This window comes from Oncorhynchus gorbuscha, linkage group LG19 (genome assembly GCF_021184085.1).
Source record: "Oncorhynchus gorbuscha isolate QuinsamMale2020 ecotype Even-year linkage group LG19, OgorEven_v1.0, whole genome shotgun sequence".
Lineage (NCBI taxonomy): Eukaryota > Metazoa > Chordata > Actinopteri > Salmoniformes > Salmonidae > Oncorhynchus > Oncorhynchus gorbuscha.
In genome coordinates this window covers 51811806-51827429 of record NC_060191.1, presented here as the reverse complement: position 1 = coordinate 51827429, position 15624 = coordinate 51811806, and the positions used below count along the sequence as shown (strand labels likewise).

Sequence of the window (15624 nt, the reverse complement as noted above, 5' to 3'; positions counted from 1 at the left end):
TATGGCACCATTATAAAGTGGGTGGTTCGAGCCCTGAATGCTGAATGGCTGACAGCCGTGGTATATTAGACCGTATACCATGGGTATGACAAAACATTTATTTTTACTGCTCTGATTACGTTGATAACCAGTTTATACTAGCAATAAGGCACCTTGCGGGTTTGTGATATATGGCTAATTTACCACTGCTAAGGGCTGTGTCAGGCACTCTGCACTGCATCGGGCTTAAGAACAGCCCTTAGCCGTGGTATATTGGCCATATACCACACCCCTCATGCCTTATTGCTTACATATAACTGACTGGGTTTGAAATCAGGCCTACAACACAACAACAACCCTTTCTGTGGCAAACAGAAGCAGAAGGATCTGTGCACCCCATTTAATGAGAGTGCAACAGAGGTGGTTTGGAGATCTATGCATGTGATGAGCAACCTAGCCTGAGTTCTGGAAACATTATGTGTTAGTTTAACTCTGGTTTTAATGTATATGGTTTGACTGATGGGGTTCTAACCCAGATCTCCTCTGCACCAGACAATGCAACTTTTCAGGTCTCAGAGTTACTCATCACATGATCTTGGCTTTAGCTCAACAGGCTAACACAGTCTTAATCCAGTCAGTCACATGTTAACCTTATAATGAATACCCTTGCTGAAAGACCTGAAACTAACAACATCTAACAAACTAACACGTCAAACTAACATGTCTTCAGGTCTCAGCACAAGGCAAGGTTCTCATCCGATAAGCATGGATCACCAAACTACACTCTTTTGATGAGTAACTTTGCTGGATCTTGAAGACTTGTATTAGTGTAGCAGATGGTGATCTGTGAAACTCACTCCTCAGCCTGAAGTGTAACCCCTTGCACAATTGAAGGCCTTTTTGAATAGCACAATGGGTTGAAATGCCTCAAAAGGGCAGTCACGTGTTTATGAGGCAAAGGTCCCGAGTTCGAGTCTCCATACGAGCTGAATCAGGGGGAAACGCTACTCGTTAAGCAAGCAGTGTGTCATCCTTTACATTAACTTATCTCTATAGGCTTTAGCTAAGTGGGCTAACACAGTCTTGTGCCATGCAGGAGACCTGGTTTGAACCCAGTTAGCCACAAGAGCAAGATTAAATAGGGAGTGGAAAGGCTGTCCATAGAAGGGCTATGACAGCCAGGGCTATTCAACTATATTCTTATCGGGGCCAAAGTTACACTCCTAACACACCTGTGATCATCATAGAGGGGAACATTCATGTTCCAGAGTTGTAGCTTTCAGGAATGGGGTTATACCAGGGTTCAAATGCTAGAGACAAATTCATAGAGGGGAACATTCATGTTCCAGAGTTGTAGCTTTCAGGAATGGGGTTATACCAGGGTTCAAATGCTAGAGACACATTCATAGAGGGGAACATTCATGTTCCAGAGTTGTAGCTTTCAGGAATTGGGTTATACCAGGGTTCAAATGCTAGAGACAAATTCATAGGAAGAATAGAAATTCAAGATGCCACATTGGCTTCAAAAACCACCAGAAGCTTCTGATTCTGTAAAAACTACATTTAAAAAAATATATATATATATATTTATTATGCTCTAAATTCAAACAGGACACAAGTTATATACTAAAATTACTTTATTACAGCTGATTTCTGTTCAATATTCCTCTGCCAGCACAATAGTAATTATAATACAAACAAAATAGTACATTTGATCCTAGTTTTTATTCTTCTGTTTTATGAATCTTTTTACACATTTCCACTCACTTTTTTGTATTTTTTGTTGGTGAAAATGTATGTATAATCTTCATAATCTTTCAGACATTCAATAACAGGTTTCACAATCTATACATTTTAATACAGGTTATATAAGAGTTGTAGTGGTAATGTTGTGCCAAGGAAGAATACTGACATCCTCATAGAAATGGACCCTCTGTTTTCATAAGTAGCCTGTCACCATCTTTTCAAGCCTCTTCATTGGCCATCTGACCAGAACGGCTCATATCATGCAATTTCTAAACATTTCATGCCATCAGCCCAAGCCAAGGGTAATGTTAGGTAACTCTTGAGATGAAACAATGCAGTGGTGTTTGGGCTTGGCAGCTCTGGTATGGCACAGTGTTTGACCAGAGGGAGGACCTCCATTTTTCTTTAGCTTGTTTCTCACTCAGTATCCCATACTTTCAGTCAGTAGGACAAAAGTTGACAACATCAATGTTAAATGATAATTGAAAACATTATTCAGGTTGGTGGAGAAGCCTTGTAAATTATTAAAACAATTATGAATACAAGTATCTAAGTAGTCTCACAATTTATTATTATTTACCATTAACAAAATGGTGTGACGGGTTGGCAATCAATCTCGTATGAGATGAAGTTTCATTGGCGTTTAGTGCTTTCCCGGGATCCTTGGGACGTCCCTACCCAAACATTCACCATTTTAAAATATCAACTTCAATGGGGTAGGAACGTCCCAAGGATCACAAATAGCAAGGACCTTTCATTGGCCTGACATGAACCATTGGCCCGAAAAAGCTGTTGACCTGAACAAGGGCTAGGTCCCAATAATCAGAAATACCGCTCCTTTTTCTCCCCTGGCCACTATTCATAAAAGACTTGTTGGGTATAAGCATTATACTGGTAAATTAACCTATTGAGGCTTTTGACCTCTGTGGTTACAAATGAAAGGAAACAAGAGGTGGAAGGTTTTGGAGAGTATTGGGACACACTCACAGCCCTATGTACTGTAACATAATGAGACCCATGCTTGCTTTTTGGAAAGGACAGTTGGATATGATCCAGAGGCAGATATGGGAGAATTGTAATGGGGAATTAGAGTCTGCAACCATTTAAAACAAACTTCTCCTACGTCTCAAAAAATAAACAAAACTTCCCAGCATCTTTGTGACCCTGAAATCAAACATGTTTTTGCTGCACAATTGCAGGATCACATTCAACAAGAACAAACAGAATAGTTAATAATCTGGTGGATGTGAATGTAGAAAGGGTGGTATAGGAGAAAACATACCAGAGGTATCAAGACTCACTGCAATGAAAGGCTTCATGAAGGGTGCAATGACTAACAAAGTGTGTGACAGTAAAGGAAAATGACAGTGTAGGCTATGCATGCACAGGAAGCAGTAAGAGTCAGCGTACACACCACCAAGCTCACTTTTCATCAGTTACTTTTACAGACCCTCATACCAATCTCAACGTTGTTTAATATTTGGTTAGTGTCTGTCAAGTTAAATAATGTTAGTCTTACAGATTATTTGTTATTTTCTTTTTCACAATGCAAGTTTAGTTTTAAAATGTTTAATCTCTTAAATTGTATATATACACACACAATATGAACATTTCACCCCACTTAAATGAAAAGACAAATGAAGATACATTTCCTAAGATATCTGCATCTCTAGGACTTTTTAAGCCTCGTGGCCTTTTCAATATATATACGTTTTGAAAGTGTTTTAGATTTCCAGATGGAGATAGTTACCCTCATAATAAATGCAGACTTGGTGTGTGAGGGAATGCAGGTTGAGAAAAAAGGGGAACCAAAATGGCATAAACTCACCCCTGAAAAAAAGCAGTTAGGAGAAAATACCAAAAAGTGGAGAACATGTTCATGGATAGAACCCACTGTAGGTGTCCAAGTAAATAACTACATAAGTGCTTTGCCACCTTTAAAGATGGAATCTGCATTAGGGGAAACTGTGCCACTGCCCATCCCAGCACCTTTGTTATTGTTTTGTGGACAAAACTAATGAGAGGTGTGTTGAGCAGTGTGGCAAAAAAATAATTGCACGTGCAATGATGTCTGGGGGTTCGTTTTTTTGCAGTAACTTCTTTCTTGTTGTAATATCCCAAATGGACATGGCAGTGTCACCATTAAGGTTTCCAGCTTTAACCACTTTTTAACCACTCACCAACATAAGTGTAAAATGATCATTTAGTGTGAGTGTTATATTTACATGATGAACACCAGTAACAAGTATATGAGCTTCATTCACCTGCCATTGTTACTTTTAGGGTGGTGAGATGAGCTCTTTTTTCCTGATTGCGGAGTTCTTAGTTTTACTCAAGTTGTGGACCATTATCATTTTAAACACTTTGACTGCCTTACATTAACCAACTCCCACAAACATGTACTCCTTGCCAAGCCTGCTGTTATGGTCAAAAAGAGCCTTCACATAGAGATTAGATCGTTCCTTTTCAAACACATTCTGAAACCATGTTACTTTCTTTTCTACTTATGGAAGCTCTGCTCTACTGTTGCCCACTGCTTTCATGTTAAACCTGGCCTGGAAATGTTGTGCAAAATGTGTTTTTCAACCAAGCATACAATAGAAGTCCTTTAACTAACCCCGTCACCATACTCTATAATCTGTTTTGTTCTTGTCTAACATGAATCCTCCAGAGCCATAGAAATGTGTCTACATACTGGTAACTCACTTGTAATTAACCCCAGGCATTCAAATCCTGACTCTGTATCGGACTTTAAGGCCAACTATTAGCTAGACTTTTCAACTTCCTCACTTCAACCACATAATACCAACACACTATATGCATCCCTCGGGTTGCTGTGCTTAAAATAAAGTCAAACTACCATCTGTTTTACTGTATACATTTATACTGTATAAAGTGCTTTGACAAGGCAGCAGTATTTAAAGGCACTAAAATAAAATCAACTGATAAATGTCAGGGTTCTTAAAGGCATTACAGAGTCCTTGCTCTTGTATCTGACAATCATGTAGCCCAGCATGAATTATACTGATCCTCCTTCTCGGTCATTCAGCCAACTAAAGGTGAAATTCACAATCTGTCATCCTCCGCACAGCAGAGACACCCAGAACCAGCCCTCAAATACCTGTATGCATGATATTATCACCTTCAGAACTTCTGTTCAACTGATCACTTCACAAACCTCATGATATCGACATCCTTTTCATAGGTACACGAGGACAGATGTACCTCAGGATGAGAGGATCCCAACATTTTCATTGAACGATGCCAACATCTGTGCAAACTAAATGGAAACTAGTTTGAAGTGTAATAATTAAATCAATCTGAGCTGAACTAAAACATGCAGGTTTTACACTGAGAATGAATGATCAGTATCAGGGCATAGAAAGGCACCATTTTACTGAGCATTAACAAACATATACACTTTTAGCTGTTAGCTAAGCCTTTTGTTTATTATGGCTCTGCCATGTCCCTCTGGTTTTGGCTGATGTAGTAATGCTATGAGACACCCACCCACTTGGAAACCCTAAACAGTGAAGATTTGGATCTACTGTAGGTGGGCTATTATGGCCTAAGGAACGGTTGACAATAAGTGAAGACTGCAGCCTAGTGGCCGGCATCACACAGTACAGTAGTACAGAACTGAGTTGAATATGGCCATAGTTGAAGCTATGGTCAGCCTGGCCCCTAACGTTACATCCAAAACAGACAAATAAAACATTCATATTCTGCTTTAGTGTTCTTATTGGCAAATGGATGGATTAGCAGCTTAAACTCCCACAGGGAGGTGTAAAATAAAATGCAGATCACTAAATGCTGGCAAAATGCTCATTGATATAAAAAGGTTCACTGTCTGTTACTGCTTCTCCAATATATTAAATGTAAACACTGAGCTTTCAAATGGCAAGTGTAACTGAATTTCACAACAAAAATCCTACCTCAATGATATAACCTCTGCTAAAAAAACATATTTTGCTCTTACCAGCTGCAATTCCCCCCAAAATATTTTCTTTCTTAATATAAAAAATAGACAAATAAGAAAAGTTCAACATAATTTGACTAATTCTACAAAACCCTTAGATCCTTATATGTGAAAACTTAATCCTATCCACAAAATGTCACCACATTCCTGCAACAGGGGTTGATAGTAACTAAGTTGTGAGATGTTTAATAAGAACTGCCTGGTTAAAATAGGTTTGGCTACAACAACAAAAGCTAGTTTCATGGAAGCTGACCATAATACAAGCCAACAACATTGTGTCCCAGTGTCCCTCACATCCTCAAACCTAAATGATCATTTCAAACCAACCTAAATGATCATTTCAAACCAACTTGAATTTGTTTCAGGTATTGTCAAGCTCTATACGGTATCTGTGCAGTTCCTTAAATCTCTCCCTGTTCAAATCTTTTAGAATGTTTCTCTTTCCAAATCAGAAGAATGATTTGCAATCTCAGCTATTTAAAATAACCATAAAAACAGGCTGGCATAAGGAGAATAAAACATATTTAAAAATCAAGTAACTGGATAGATGGGCCAATGTATTATCAAATTTGGAGCAGGGGAATTTCATGGGCTGTCTTAGCTTGCTGTGATTAATAGACACTACATATATATATTTTTTTTCAAAGCAGTTAGCAGATGTCAAAAGGCTTTTTGACAGTGGTCTCAGTGGTGGAAGGGGGGCAGTGGCACATATATGTACATGAAAATGATTTCTAAGTGAGAGAACTGTAAAATAAAGAACGGAGGAAGTATTAAGTGTTGACACTGAATGGTTTCAATAGAAACAGAAGAACTGATCTGTATGTGTGCTAATAAACTGCTGTGTAGAGGGGGTGTGCCTCTTTCAGCCCTTTTGACCTGAGCAACATTTATTTCCACACGCATCCACATCTGTACACAGGACAGGAGAGGAACGAGGGATAGGAGAGAGGGGAGGTGGAGGTGTAGCAGAGCTCAGCCAATGCTGTCCCACTCTGCAGCGTCCTACTCTGACTCTGGTGCTGGGCTGGGAGTCTATGTGTAGGACAGGTGAGACCCATTGGATATCTGAGAGTTGACACTGGTGCTCCTGCTCATAGCCTGCTCACTGCGCCCCCCTGAGGCTGTCCTGCTCAGTGCCTGGGGGCTGTTCTGCACTCCTCCACTGCCTCTGGCCCCCAGGGGCCCTGCCGAGGGGTGGCCCCACGGCTGAGGACACCCGCCTCCCTGCATGCCTTGGCCCCAGGCTTGCTGCATGGGGGACCCTCCCTGACCAGAGTGGTAGTGGTGATGGCTGCCTTGGTGCCCTGACCCTCCACTGCCCCAGTGTAGCCCTTGAGAGGAGCCCCCAGAGTGGTGCTGTGTCTGGGGGTGGGCCCAGCTGCCTGGGGCCCCGGGGAAGCTGTGGCTAAAGGCCTCTGGGGAGAGGTTGGACAGCACCATGTTGTTGAAGCCTAGACGCATGCTCTCCGAGTCGAACGCTTCGATCTCCCTGGCCTGGCGCTCCAGCAGGCTACGGATCCTCTCCGAACGCTCATTCTGAAGAGCCAGCATCTCCTCCTCAATCTGAAGATACACACAGCTGCTCAGTACTATAATATGTTCATTTCAAAATAGCGCTGGTTTATCAATAATAACAGCCTACTCTGGAGCTTGAAACTAAATAAAGCCCAAATGTCAATTGAGACTTTTTGCCACTGCATCCCAAATGGCACCCTACATCCCAAATGGCACACTGCATCCCAAATGGCACACTGCATCCCAAATGGCACACTGCATCCCAAATGGCACACTGCATCCCAAATGGCACCCTGCATCCCAAATGGCACCCTGCATCCCAAATGGCACCCTGCATCCCAAATGGCACCCTACATCCCAAATGGCACCCTACATCCCAAATGGCACCCTACATCCCAAATGGCACCCTACATCCCAAATGGCACACTGCATCCCAAATGGCACACTGCATCCCAAATGGCACACTGCATCCCAAATGGCACCCTGCATCCCAAATGGCACACTGCATCCCAAATGGCACACTGCATCCCAAATGGCACACTGCATCCCAAATGGCACCCTGCATCCCAAATGGCACACTGCATCCCAAATGGCACACTGCATCCCAAATGGCACACTGCATCCCAAATGGCACACTGCATCCCAAATGGCACACTGCATCCCAAATGGCACACTGCATCCCAAATGGCACACTGCATCCCAAATGGCACACTGCATCCCAAATGGCAACCCTGCATCCCAAATGGCACACTGCATCCCAAATGGCACACTGCATCCCAAATGGCAACCTACATCCCAAATGGCACACTGCATCCCAAATGGCAACCCTGCATCCCAAATGGCACACTGCATCCCAAATGGCACACTGCATCCCAAATGGCACACTGCATCCCAAATGGCACCCTATCCACTTAAAAGTGCCCTACATTTGACCACAGTGCACTATACAGTGAATAGGGTGCAAATTGAGACGCAACTCATGTTAAAAATATATATATATTCCCAGTATTGAAGATCAGACCTTCTGCTCCAGTAGGGCCCTCCGGAGGGACACTCTCTGCTCCAGGTCCTTCCGCTCACGGTCGTGCTGGGCGTCCGTCTGCATCTTGATCTTGCTCTGGTAGGCGTTGAGTAGCTCCAACTCCTGCTGCAGCTGCATCCTCAGCACCTGGCACTGAGCCTCCTGAGCCTCATCCAAACGCAGCTAGAGACGAGAGGGGAGCCAGACAGGGGGGTCAGTACAATGTTAAGGGATTTTGGCAATAAGGCCCTTTATCTACTTCAACAAAAAAAGGAGATCCGCAAACTAGGAGCTCAGATGAAATAATTGAATAACCAATGTTTGGACAGACAAGCGGTCTTCCTCAGGGTATAATGAAAAACTGCAGGTCACTAGTTTATATAGTGTCAAAGGACAGATACAGGTGTCTAATCATGGTCGGGTATGGCTTGATATCATTGGTTCATTTACAGATATAAATAGAACATATAAAAAACAAATGATAGTATACGATCATAGACAATTTGGCTACATAAGCCAACAAACATTTACAATGAACAGCAAAATCACAAGAATGTCTTCAGATCCTAGTATACGCTGAGACCGAAGGGACCAAGGGTCTTTAAATTAAAGATTCAGGCAGCTTCTTGTTTTAACAATAAATCGTCGAGGTCACCCCCTCTCCTAGGGAGGGTGATGTGTTCAATGCCGATTTAACGTAGGGACAAAATCGAGTGGTTCGCTTCCAAAAAGTGGGCCACAACTGGGTAGGTTGAGTTTTTGCAGGTGCTGACCTAACATAATCGTTTTGTGTGCTTTCGTCGTAAAGCCTTTTTGAAATCGGACACTGTGGCTGGATTTACAACAAGATTATCTTTAAAATGATGTAAAATACTAGTATGTTTGAGGAATTTTAATTAGGAGATTTCTGTTGTTTTGAATTTGGCACCCTGCAATTTCAAAAATATCATCAGTAGTCAGCTTTTTAGAAAAGCATCCCCTCTCCTGCAGTGTTTTTAAAACCCCTATGTGACTCACAGCCTGTGTGGAGAGCATCTCGTTGATAGAGTGGTCGTACTGCTCAGCCAGGATGGCCAGCTTGCGGGTCTGCTCCTCCTTTAGACGCTTCAGGACAGCCTTGTGGTCAGACTTTGGTGTGCTCTCCAGTAGGTGGTTTCTCAAGGCCTTGAACTGTCTGGTCTGGATCTTACATGTGTCTTGGAACTGTTTCTTAATCTGGAGCTCTTTGGACTGGGACAGAGGGAGGAGGAAGAGAGGACAAAGAACAGTGAGGGGTCAGGTCTGGAGCTCTTTGGACTGGGACAGAGGAGAGAGGACAACAGAACAGTGAGGGGTCAGGTCTGGAGCTCTTTGGACTGGGACAGAGGAGAGAGGACAACAGAACAGTGAGGGGTCAGGTCTGGAGCTCTTTGGACTGGGATAGAGGAGAGAGGACAACAGAACAGTGAGGGGTCAGGTCTGGAGCTCTTTGGACTGGGATAGAGGAGAGAGGACAACAGAACAGTGAGGGGTCAGGTCTGGAGCTCTTTGGACTGGGATAGAGAAGGGAGGAAGAGAGGACAACAGAACAGTGAGGGGTCAGGTCTGGAGCTCTTTGGACTGGGATAGAGAAGGGAGGAAGAGAGGACAACAGAACAGTGAGGGGTCAGGTCTGGAGCTCTTTGGACTGGGATAGAGAAGGGAGGAAGAGAGGACAACAGAACAGTGAGGGGTCAGGTCTGGAGCTCTTTGGACTGGGATAGAGGAGAGAGGACAACAGAACAGTGAGGGGTCAGGTCTGGAGCTCTTTGGACTGGGATAGAGAAGGGAGGAAGAGAGGACAAACAGAACAGTGAGGGGTCAGGTCTGGAGCTCTTTGGACTGGGATAGAGAAGGGAGGAAGAGAGGACAACAGAACAGTGAGGGGTCAGGTCTGGAGCTCTTTGGACTGGGATAGAGAAGGGAGGAAGAGAGGACAAACAGAACAGTGAGGGGTCAGGTCTGGAGCTCTTTGGACTGGGATAGAGAAGGGAGGAAGAGAGGACAACAGAACAGTGAGGGGTCAGGTCTGGAGCTCTTTGGACTGGGATAGAGGAGAGAGGACAACAGATCAGTGAGGGGTCAGGTCTGGAGCTCTTTGGACTGGGATAGAGAAGGGAGGAAGAGAGGACAACAGAACAGTGAGGGGTCAGGTCTGGAGCTCTTTGGACTGGGATAGAGAAGGGAGGAAGAGAGGACAACAGAACAGTGAGGGGTCAGGTCTGGAGCTCTTTGGACTGGGATAGAGGAGAGAGGACAACAGATCAGTGAGGGGTCAGGTCTGGAGCTCTTTGGACTGGGATAGAGAAGGGAGGAAGAGAGGACAACAGAACAGTGAGGGGTCAGGTCTGGAGCTCTTTGGACTGGGATAGAGAAGGGAGGAAGAGAGGACAACAGAACAGTGAGGGGTCAGGTCTGGAGCTCTTTGGACTGGGATAGAGAAGGGAGGAAGAGAGGACAACAGAACAGTGAGGGGTCAGGTCTGGAGTTCTTTGGACTGGGATAGAGGAGAGAGGACAACAGAACAGTGAGGGGTCAGGTCTGGAGCTCTTTGGACTGGGATAGAGAAGGGAGGACAACAGAACAGTGAGGGGTCAGGTCTGGAGCTCTTTGGACTGGGATAGAGGAGAGAGGACAACAGAACAGTGAGGGGTCAGGTCTGGAGCTCTTTGGACTGGGATAGAGGGAGGAGGAAGAGAGGACAACAGAACAGTGAGGGGTCAGGTTTGGAGCTCTTTGGACTGGGATAGAGGAGAGAGGAAGAGAGGACAACAGAACAGTGAGGGGTCAGGTCTGGAGCTCTTTGGACTGGGACAGAGGGAGGAGGAAGAGAGGACAACAGAACAGTGAGGGGTCAGGTCCCTACATTAAGGCCATTAACGGTAACACAAAACAACAACGGTTTATGGGAATTGTGTGTGTTGGTATGTGTGTGTTCACCTTGAGGCTCTTGGGCTGCTGTCGGACCTCCATGACGTGTTTGCGCCGGAGCTCTCTCTCCCTTCTCTTGTTGTACTCCTGCTGGTTGGTGAGTTCTGTCTGGTGCTGCAGGCGGATCAGCTCAGCCCTCATCTTCTGGATGGTGTTGACCTGGCGGAACTCCAGCTCCTGCATGGACTCATGGTGCCGCAGCAGCATGGCATGCTCCAGGTCCTTCTGCGTCTGACGCTTATTCAGCTCCTACACACAGACGGACAGGCAGGGAGGAACAACCATACAGGTTAGGAGAAAACTGCATTCTTTAAGAGAAAGGGCAGTATGACAACCAGAAAATGAGGTCACACAGGGTAAAGGTATGGTTACAAAACACATGGAAGTAGGAAAATGAGCAGAACCCACGGCTGAGCCATGGTTACAAAATGAAGCCCGAGAACAGGAAAGGGGGCCCTGTTTGAGGAGAGTGAGAGAGAAACAAGAGACTGTATGAACGAGGAGAGCTGAGTGATTACGGCTGACCTCTCTCACTAGGTCCTGCTCCACGTTATGGCGAGCGATGAGGATCCTCCTCTTGAAGCGTCGACACTCCAGCTCCAGGTAGTGTCTCTGTCTCCTCAGCAGGTTGGCCTCCTCCTCAGCCTGGAAGTGCTGGAAGTTCTCCTTCTGCTTGGACAGCCACTCCTGCTTCTCCTTCTTAGGGGTCGACTGGTTCTCATTCAACTCCTGGGTGAAGAACAAGGACAGAGATTAAAAGGGGGAAATCTGCAGTTACTACATCCATTTTTAGACTTCTAAATGAATGATATAAACCCATTCATTCTCGAACATTATAACTTATAAAAGCCTCATGAGCTTAGTTCAACTGTTGTACCCCATCAAAAGCCAAACTATAAGCTTTTTACCAATGTTTGTAAACAAAGTAAATGTAATAACCTCAAAACTGTATAACCTCAAAACATGCTTAAAATTATAATTTTGATATCATGGATGCTCACTCCTTGCATCCATAGCTCTGTCTATGAATTTGAGTGTGGTTACACTTTCTCCAGCCCCGTCCCTCAACCTTTAACCAGATCAGTGGCGGGTAGTATGCTTACGACAGCTTCTCGTAAGTTGACTCCGCGGTTCATTGGTCCGTTCCGTGTCTCCCAGGTCGTCAATCCTGTCGCTGTGCGGCGACTGCTTCTTCCGCGACATCTTCGTCGCGTCCATCCTGTCTTCCATGTCTCCTGTGTTGTTATCGTTTCAATGCTATTCGTTTCCCTCTGCTGGTCCTGTTTGGTTCTTTCCCTCCTTCTATCCCTCTCTCTCTCCCCTCCCTCTCTCACTGCAGATTGGCACTTTAAGAAATTGTAAATAGGAGCTTGCTGTCCATATTTGCACATTTTCTGTAAAGGTTTGTCTTTCTGTGAGTCTGTCTGACATGCTGAGAGGATCATGTTGGCAAACATTTGTGCGTGTCATGTGTTTTTTCTTCAAATGATATAGCAATGTTTGATGCCTTGTATACTGTGTATAAAATGTGACCGTTCATCTGTATGACCGCGTGTGATTCTCTACCTCTTTGAGCTGCTCCTTGCGGAGTTTGTACTCTCGTTTCTGGGACTCTAGGAAGCTGTTGAGCTCTTTCTTCTGCTGGCTCTGGATGTGCTGCTGGAACTTCTTCTCATCATTAGTAAAGGTCTTTGCCTGCAGACACACAAAATCAACATTTGAAAACACCCCCAAAACTTAATTTAAAACAATAACTTTTAACAGTGACATAGGGAACAGCAGTAGAATCTAGACAGAGCATGAATGATGGAGTAAGTATGGAGTACGTGAGAAAACGACTGTACATCTTTCTCCATGGCGGCCTGGTGCTTCTTAATGAGTTTCTCCATCTCCTGGGCAAAGCTGTTCCTCTGGTTCTCCAGCTCTTTGTCCAGACGGAGCCGGTGTTCGTCCATCTCAGCCTTCACCTTGTTCTCCAGGGCCATCAGCTGCTTCTGGTGCTGCCTCCTCATCCTCTTATAGCCTGACATCTGCTCTCTCAGCTCACTGTCCTGCTCGTGCTCCTTCATCTGACGGGTCACCTGGGGGAAACATAAGGCTTATCACAGAACTCTGGACTCTGCTTATATTCTCCTACAGGAGCAGACACTTAAAGGACCAATGCAACTGTTTTTTTCTCAATATCAAATCATTTCTGGGTAACAATTAAGTACCTGTTTTAAATTCAAATGCTCAAAAAGAAACCAAAACCTTTTTAGCAAAGAGCAATTTATCAAGCAAAATGTAGCTAGGACTGTCTGGGTCTTCTCTTTTTGTTATTTCACCTTTATTTAACCAGGGAGGCCAGTTGAGAACAAGTTCTCATTTACAACTGCTCCCTTGCCAAGATAAAACAAAGCAGGTCGACAAAAACAACAACACAGTTGTGGGATAAACAAACGTACAGTCAATAACACAATAGAATCTATATACAGTGTGTGCAAATGTAGTAAAATTAGGCAGGTAAGGCAATAAAAAGGCCATAGTGGTGAAATAATTACAATTTAGCATTAACACTGGAGTGATAGATGTGCAGATGATGATGCGCAAGTAGAGATACTGGAATACAAAAAGAAAAAAAATAACAATATGGGGATGGTGTAGTTGGGTGGGCTATTTACAGATGGGCTGTGTACAAGTGCAGTGATCAGTAATCTGCTCTGACAGCTGACGCTTAAAGTTAGTGAGGGAGATATAAGACTTCAGCTTCAGTGATTCTGGCAATTCGTTCCGGTCATTGGCTGCAGGGAACTGGAATGAAAGGCGGCCAAAGGGGGTGTTGGCTTTGGGGATGACCAGTGACATATACCTGCTGGAGCGTGTGCTACGGGTGGGTGTTGCTATGGTGACCAGTGAGCTGAGATAAGGCGGGGCTTTACCTAGCAAAGACTTATAGATGACTTGGAGCCAGTAGGTCTGGCGACTAATATGTAGCGAGGACCAGCCAATGAGAGCATACAGGTCGCAGTGGTGGGTAGTATATAGGGCTTTGGTTACAAAACGGATGGCACTGTGATAGACTACATCCAATTTGCTGAGTAGAGTGTTGGAGGCTATTTTGTAAATGACATCGCCAAAGTCAAGGATCGGTAGGATAGTCAGTTTTACGAGGTTATGTTTGGCAGCATGAGTGAAGGAGGCTTTGTTGCGAAATAGGAAGCCGATTCTAGATTTCATTTTGAATTTGAGATACTTGTGAATCTGGAAGGAGTGTTCACAGTCTCACCAAACACCTAGGTATTTATAATTTTCCACATATTCAAAGTCAGAACCGTCCAGAATAGTGATGCTAGTCGGGCGGATGCATCACTATTGGTCCATTAACTAATTTACCGCCTGGTTATGTCACCAGGCAGGCCAAAACTCCATCCCACCAAAACAGGCTGACATTTCTGGCAGTCTTTTCATACAACTAAAAGGGCATTATAATCCCAATTTCACAGTATTATTCCAACCTCAGTTTGGAAATGTATATAAAACACTGAAAAATCATGTTTTTGACTGCACTTTAAGGGTCCATTTTAAATCATGTTAACTACAGTACCATTGTATTTCTATGGCTCGATGTGCTCTTACCAGGGAGGCTGTGCGTATTGTGGCAAAGTGCTCGCGGTTGCGGTGGTGTTTTGGCCGTGGAGTGTGTGCAGGGGGAGACTGGGGCTCAGTGAGCGGCCGGCTGTTAGGTTCCGACTCTTCACGATAAGTCGTCTCCTTCTCCTGAGGAAACAAATACAACGCAGTACTTCAACAGCAGAAAAAAATGCTTCAAAATCATCTGTAAAAGGCACTAGGAAACACTATAATCACTATGTTGTGTATTTCAATATAATTAAGGCAGTGTACAGTTATTCTGCAGGTCCAGCTCCAAGATCATCTCTACCCACCGGTTTGAGGTGAATGACGGAGCTGTTGGACATGACTGTGTGGTCTCCTTCCATCATGTCCAGTTCGCTCTTGTCATCTCCGGCGTCGGTCAGGCTGTTGACAGAGCTGCTCTGGGAGCTGGCGCTGATCGACATACTGGGGATAGACTGGTTACTGCCAACGCTGCTCACTGTGCCTGTCCTGCCACTCTGCTCCGGTTCCTGGGGACAACGCCATAACAACAGCAAGACACAAGTGAGTGAAATACCTTTTTGAATCACAGTGTGTCAACTATAGCAGGTTATGAGCAGAGGATAAACAGGAACAACTGAATGTTGAGAGAAACAGGCCTCCCCACCAGGCCTCCCTTAACCTAATTATAGTGCATTTAGAGAAACTACTATTAAACTCTTTCCTTGTTTAAAACACAACTAAATCTGCTTCAAGTCTATATGTTGTATTAGTAGGTAATGATTTAATGTGTTGTGGTCCGTTTTTTAAAACTTCTTGCTGAATGTTGTTTGTGTGC

At 44.3% G+C, this 15624-nt stretch overlaps 1 protein-coding gene across 1 annotated transcript in view; it reads right to left on the bottom strand.

The window, feature by feature from the left end:
- Positions 1-1598: 1598 nt before the first annotated feature.
- LOC124004823 (serine/threonine-protein kinase TAO1-like) overlaps positions 1599-15624 on the bottom strand; it is a 32867-nt gene continuing 18841 nt past the window's right edge. The window contains exons 12-20 of the mRNA XM_046313635.1: positions 15116-15316; positions 14808-14948; positions 13037-13273; positions 12759-12887; positions 11718-11921; positions 11202-11441; positions 9261-9473; positions 8244-8426; positions 1599-7270 (exon numbers count right to left, since the gene is read on the bottom strand). Coding sequence (XP_046169591.1) covers positions 6740-7270; positions 8244-8426; positions 9261-9473; positions 11202-11441; positions 11718-11921; positions 12759-12887; positions 13037-13273; positions 14808-14948; positions 15116-15316 — 2079 coding nt within the window. The 3' untranslated portion in view covers positions 1599-6739. The remainder of the gene's footprint in view (positions 7271-8243; positions 8427-9260; positions 9474-11201; positions 11442-11717; positions 11922-12758; positions 12888-13036; positions 13274-14807; positions 14949-15115; positions 15317-15624) is intronic.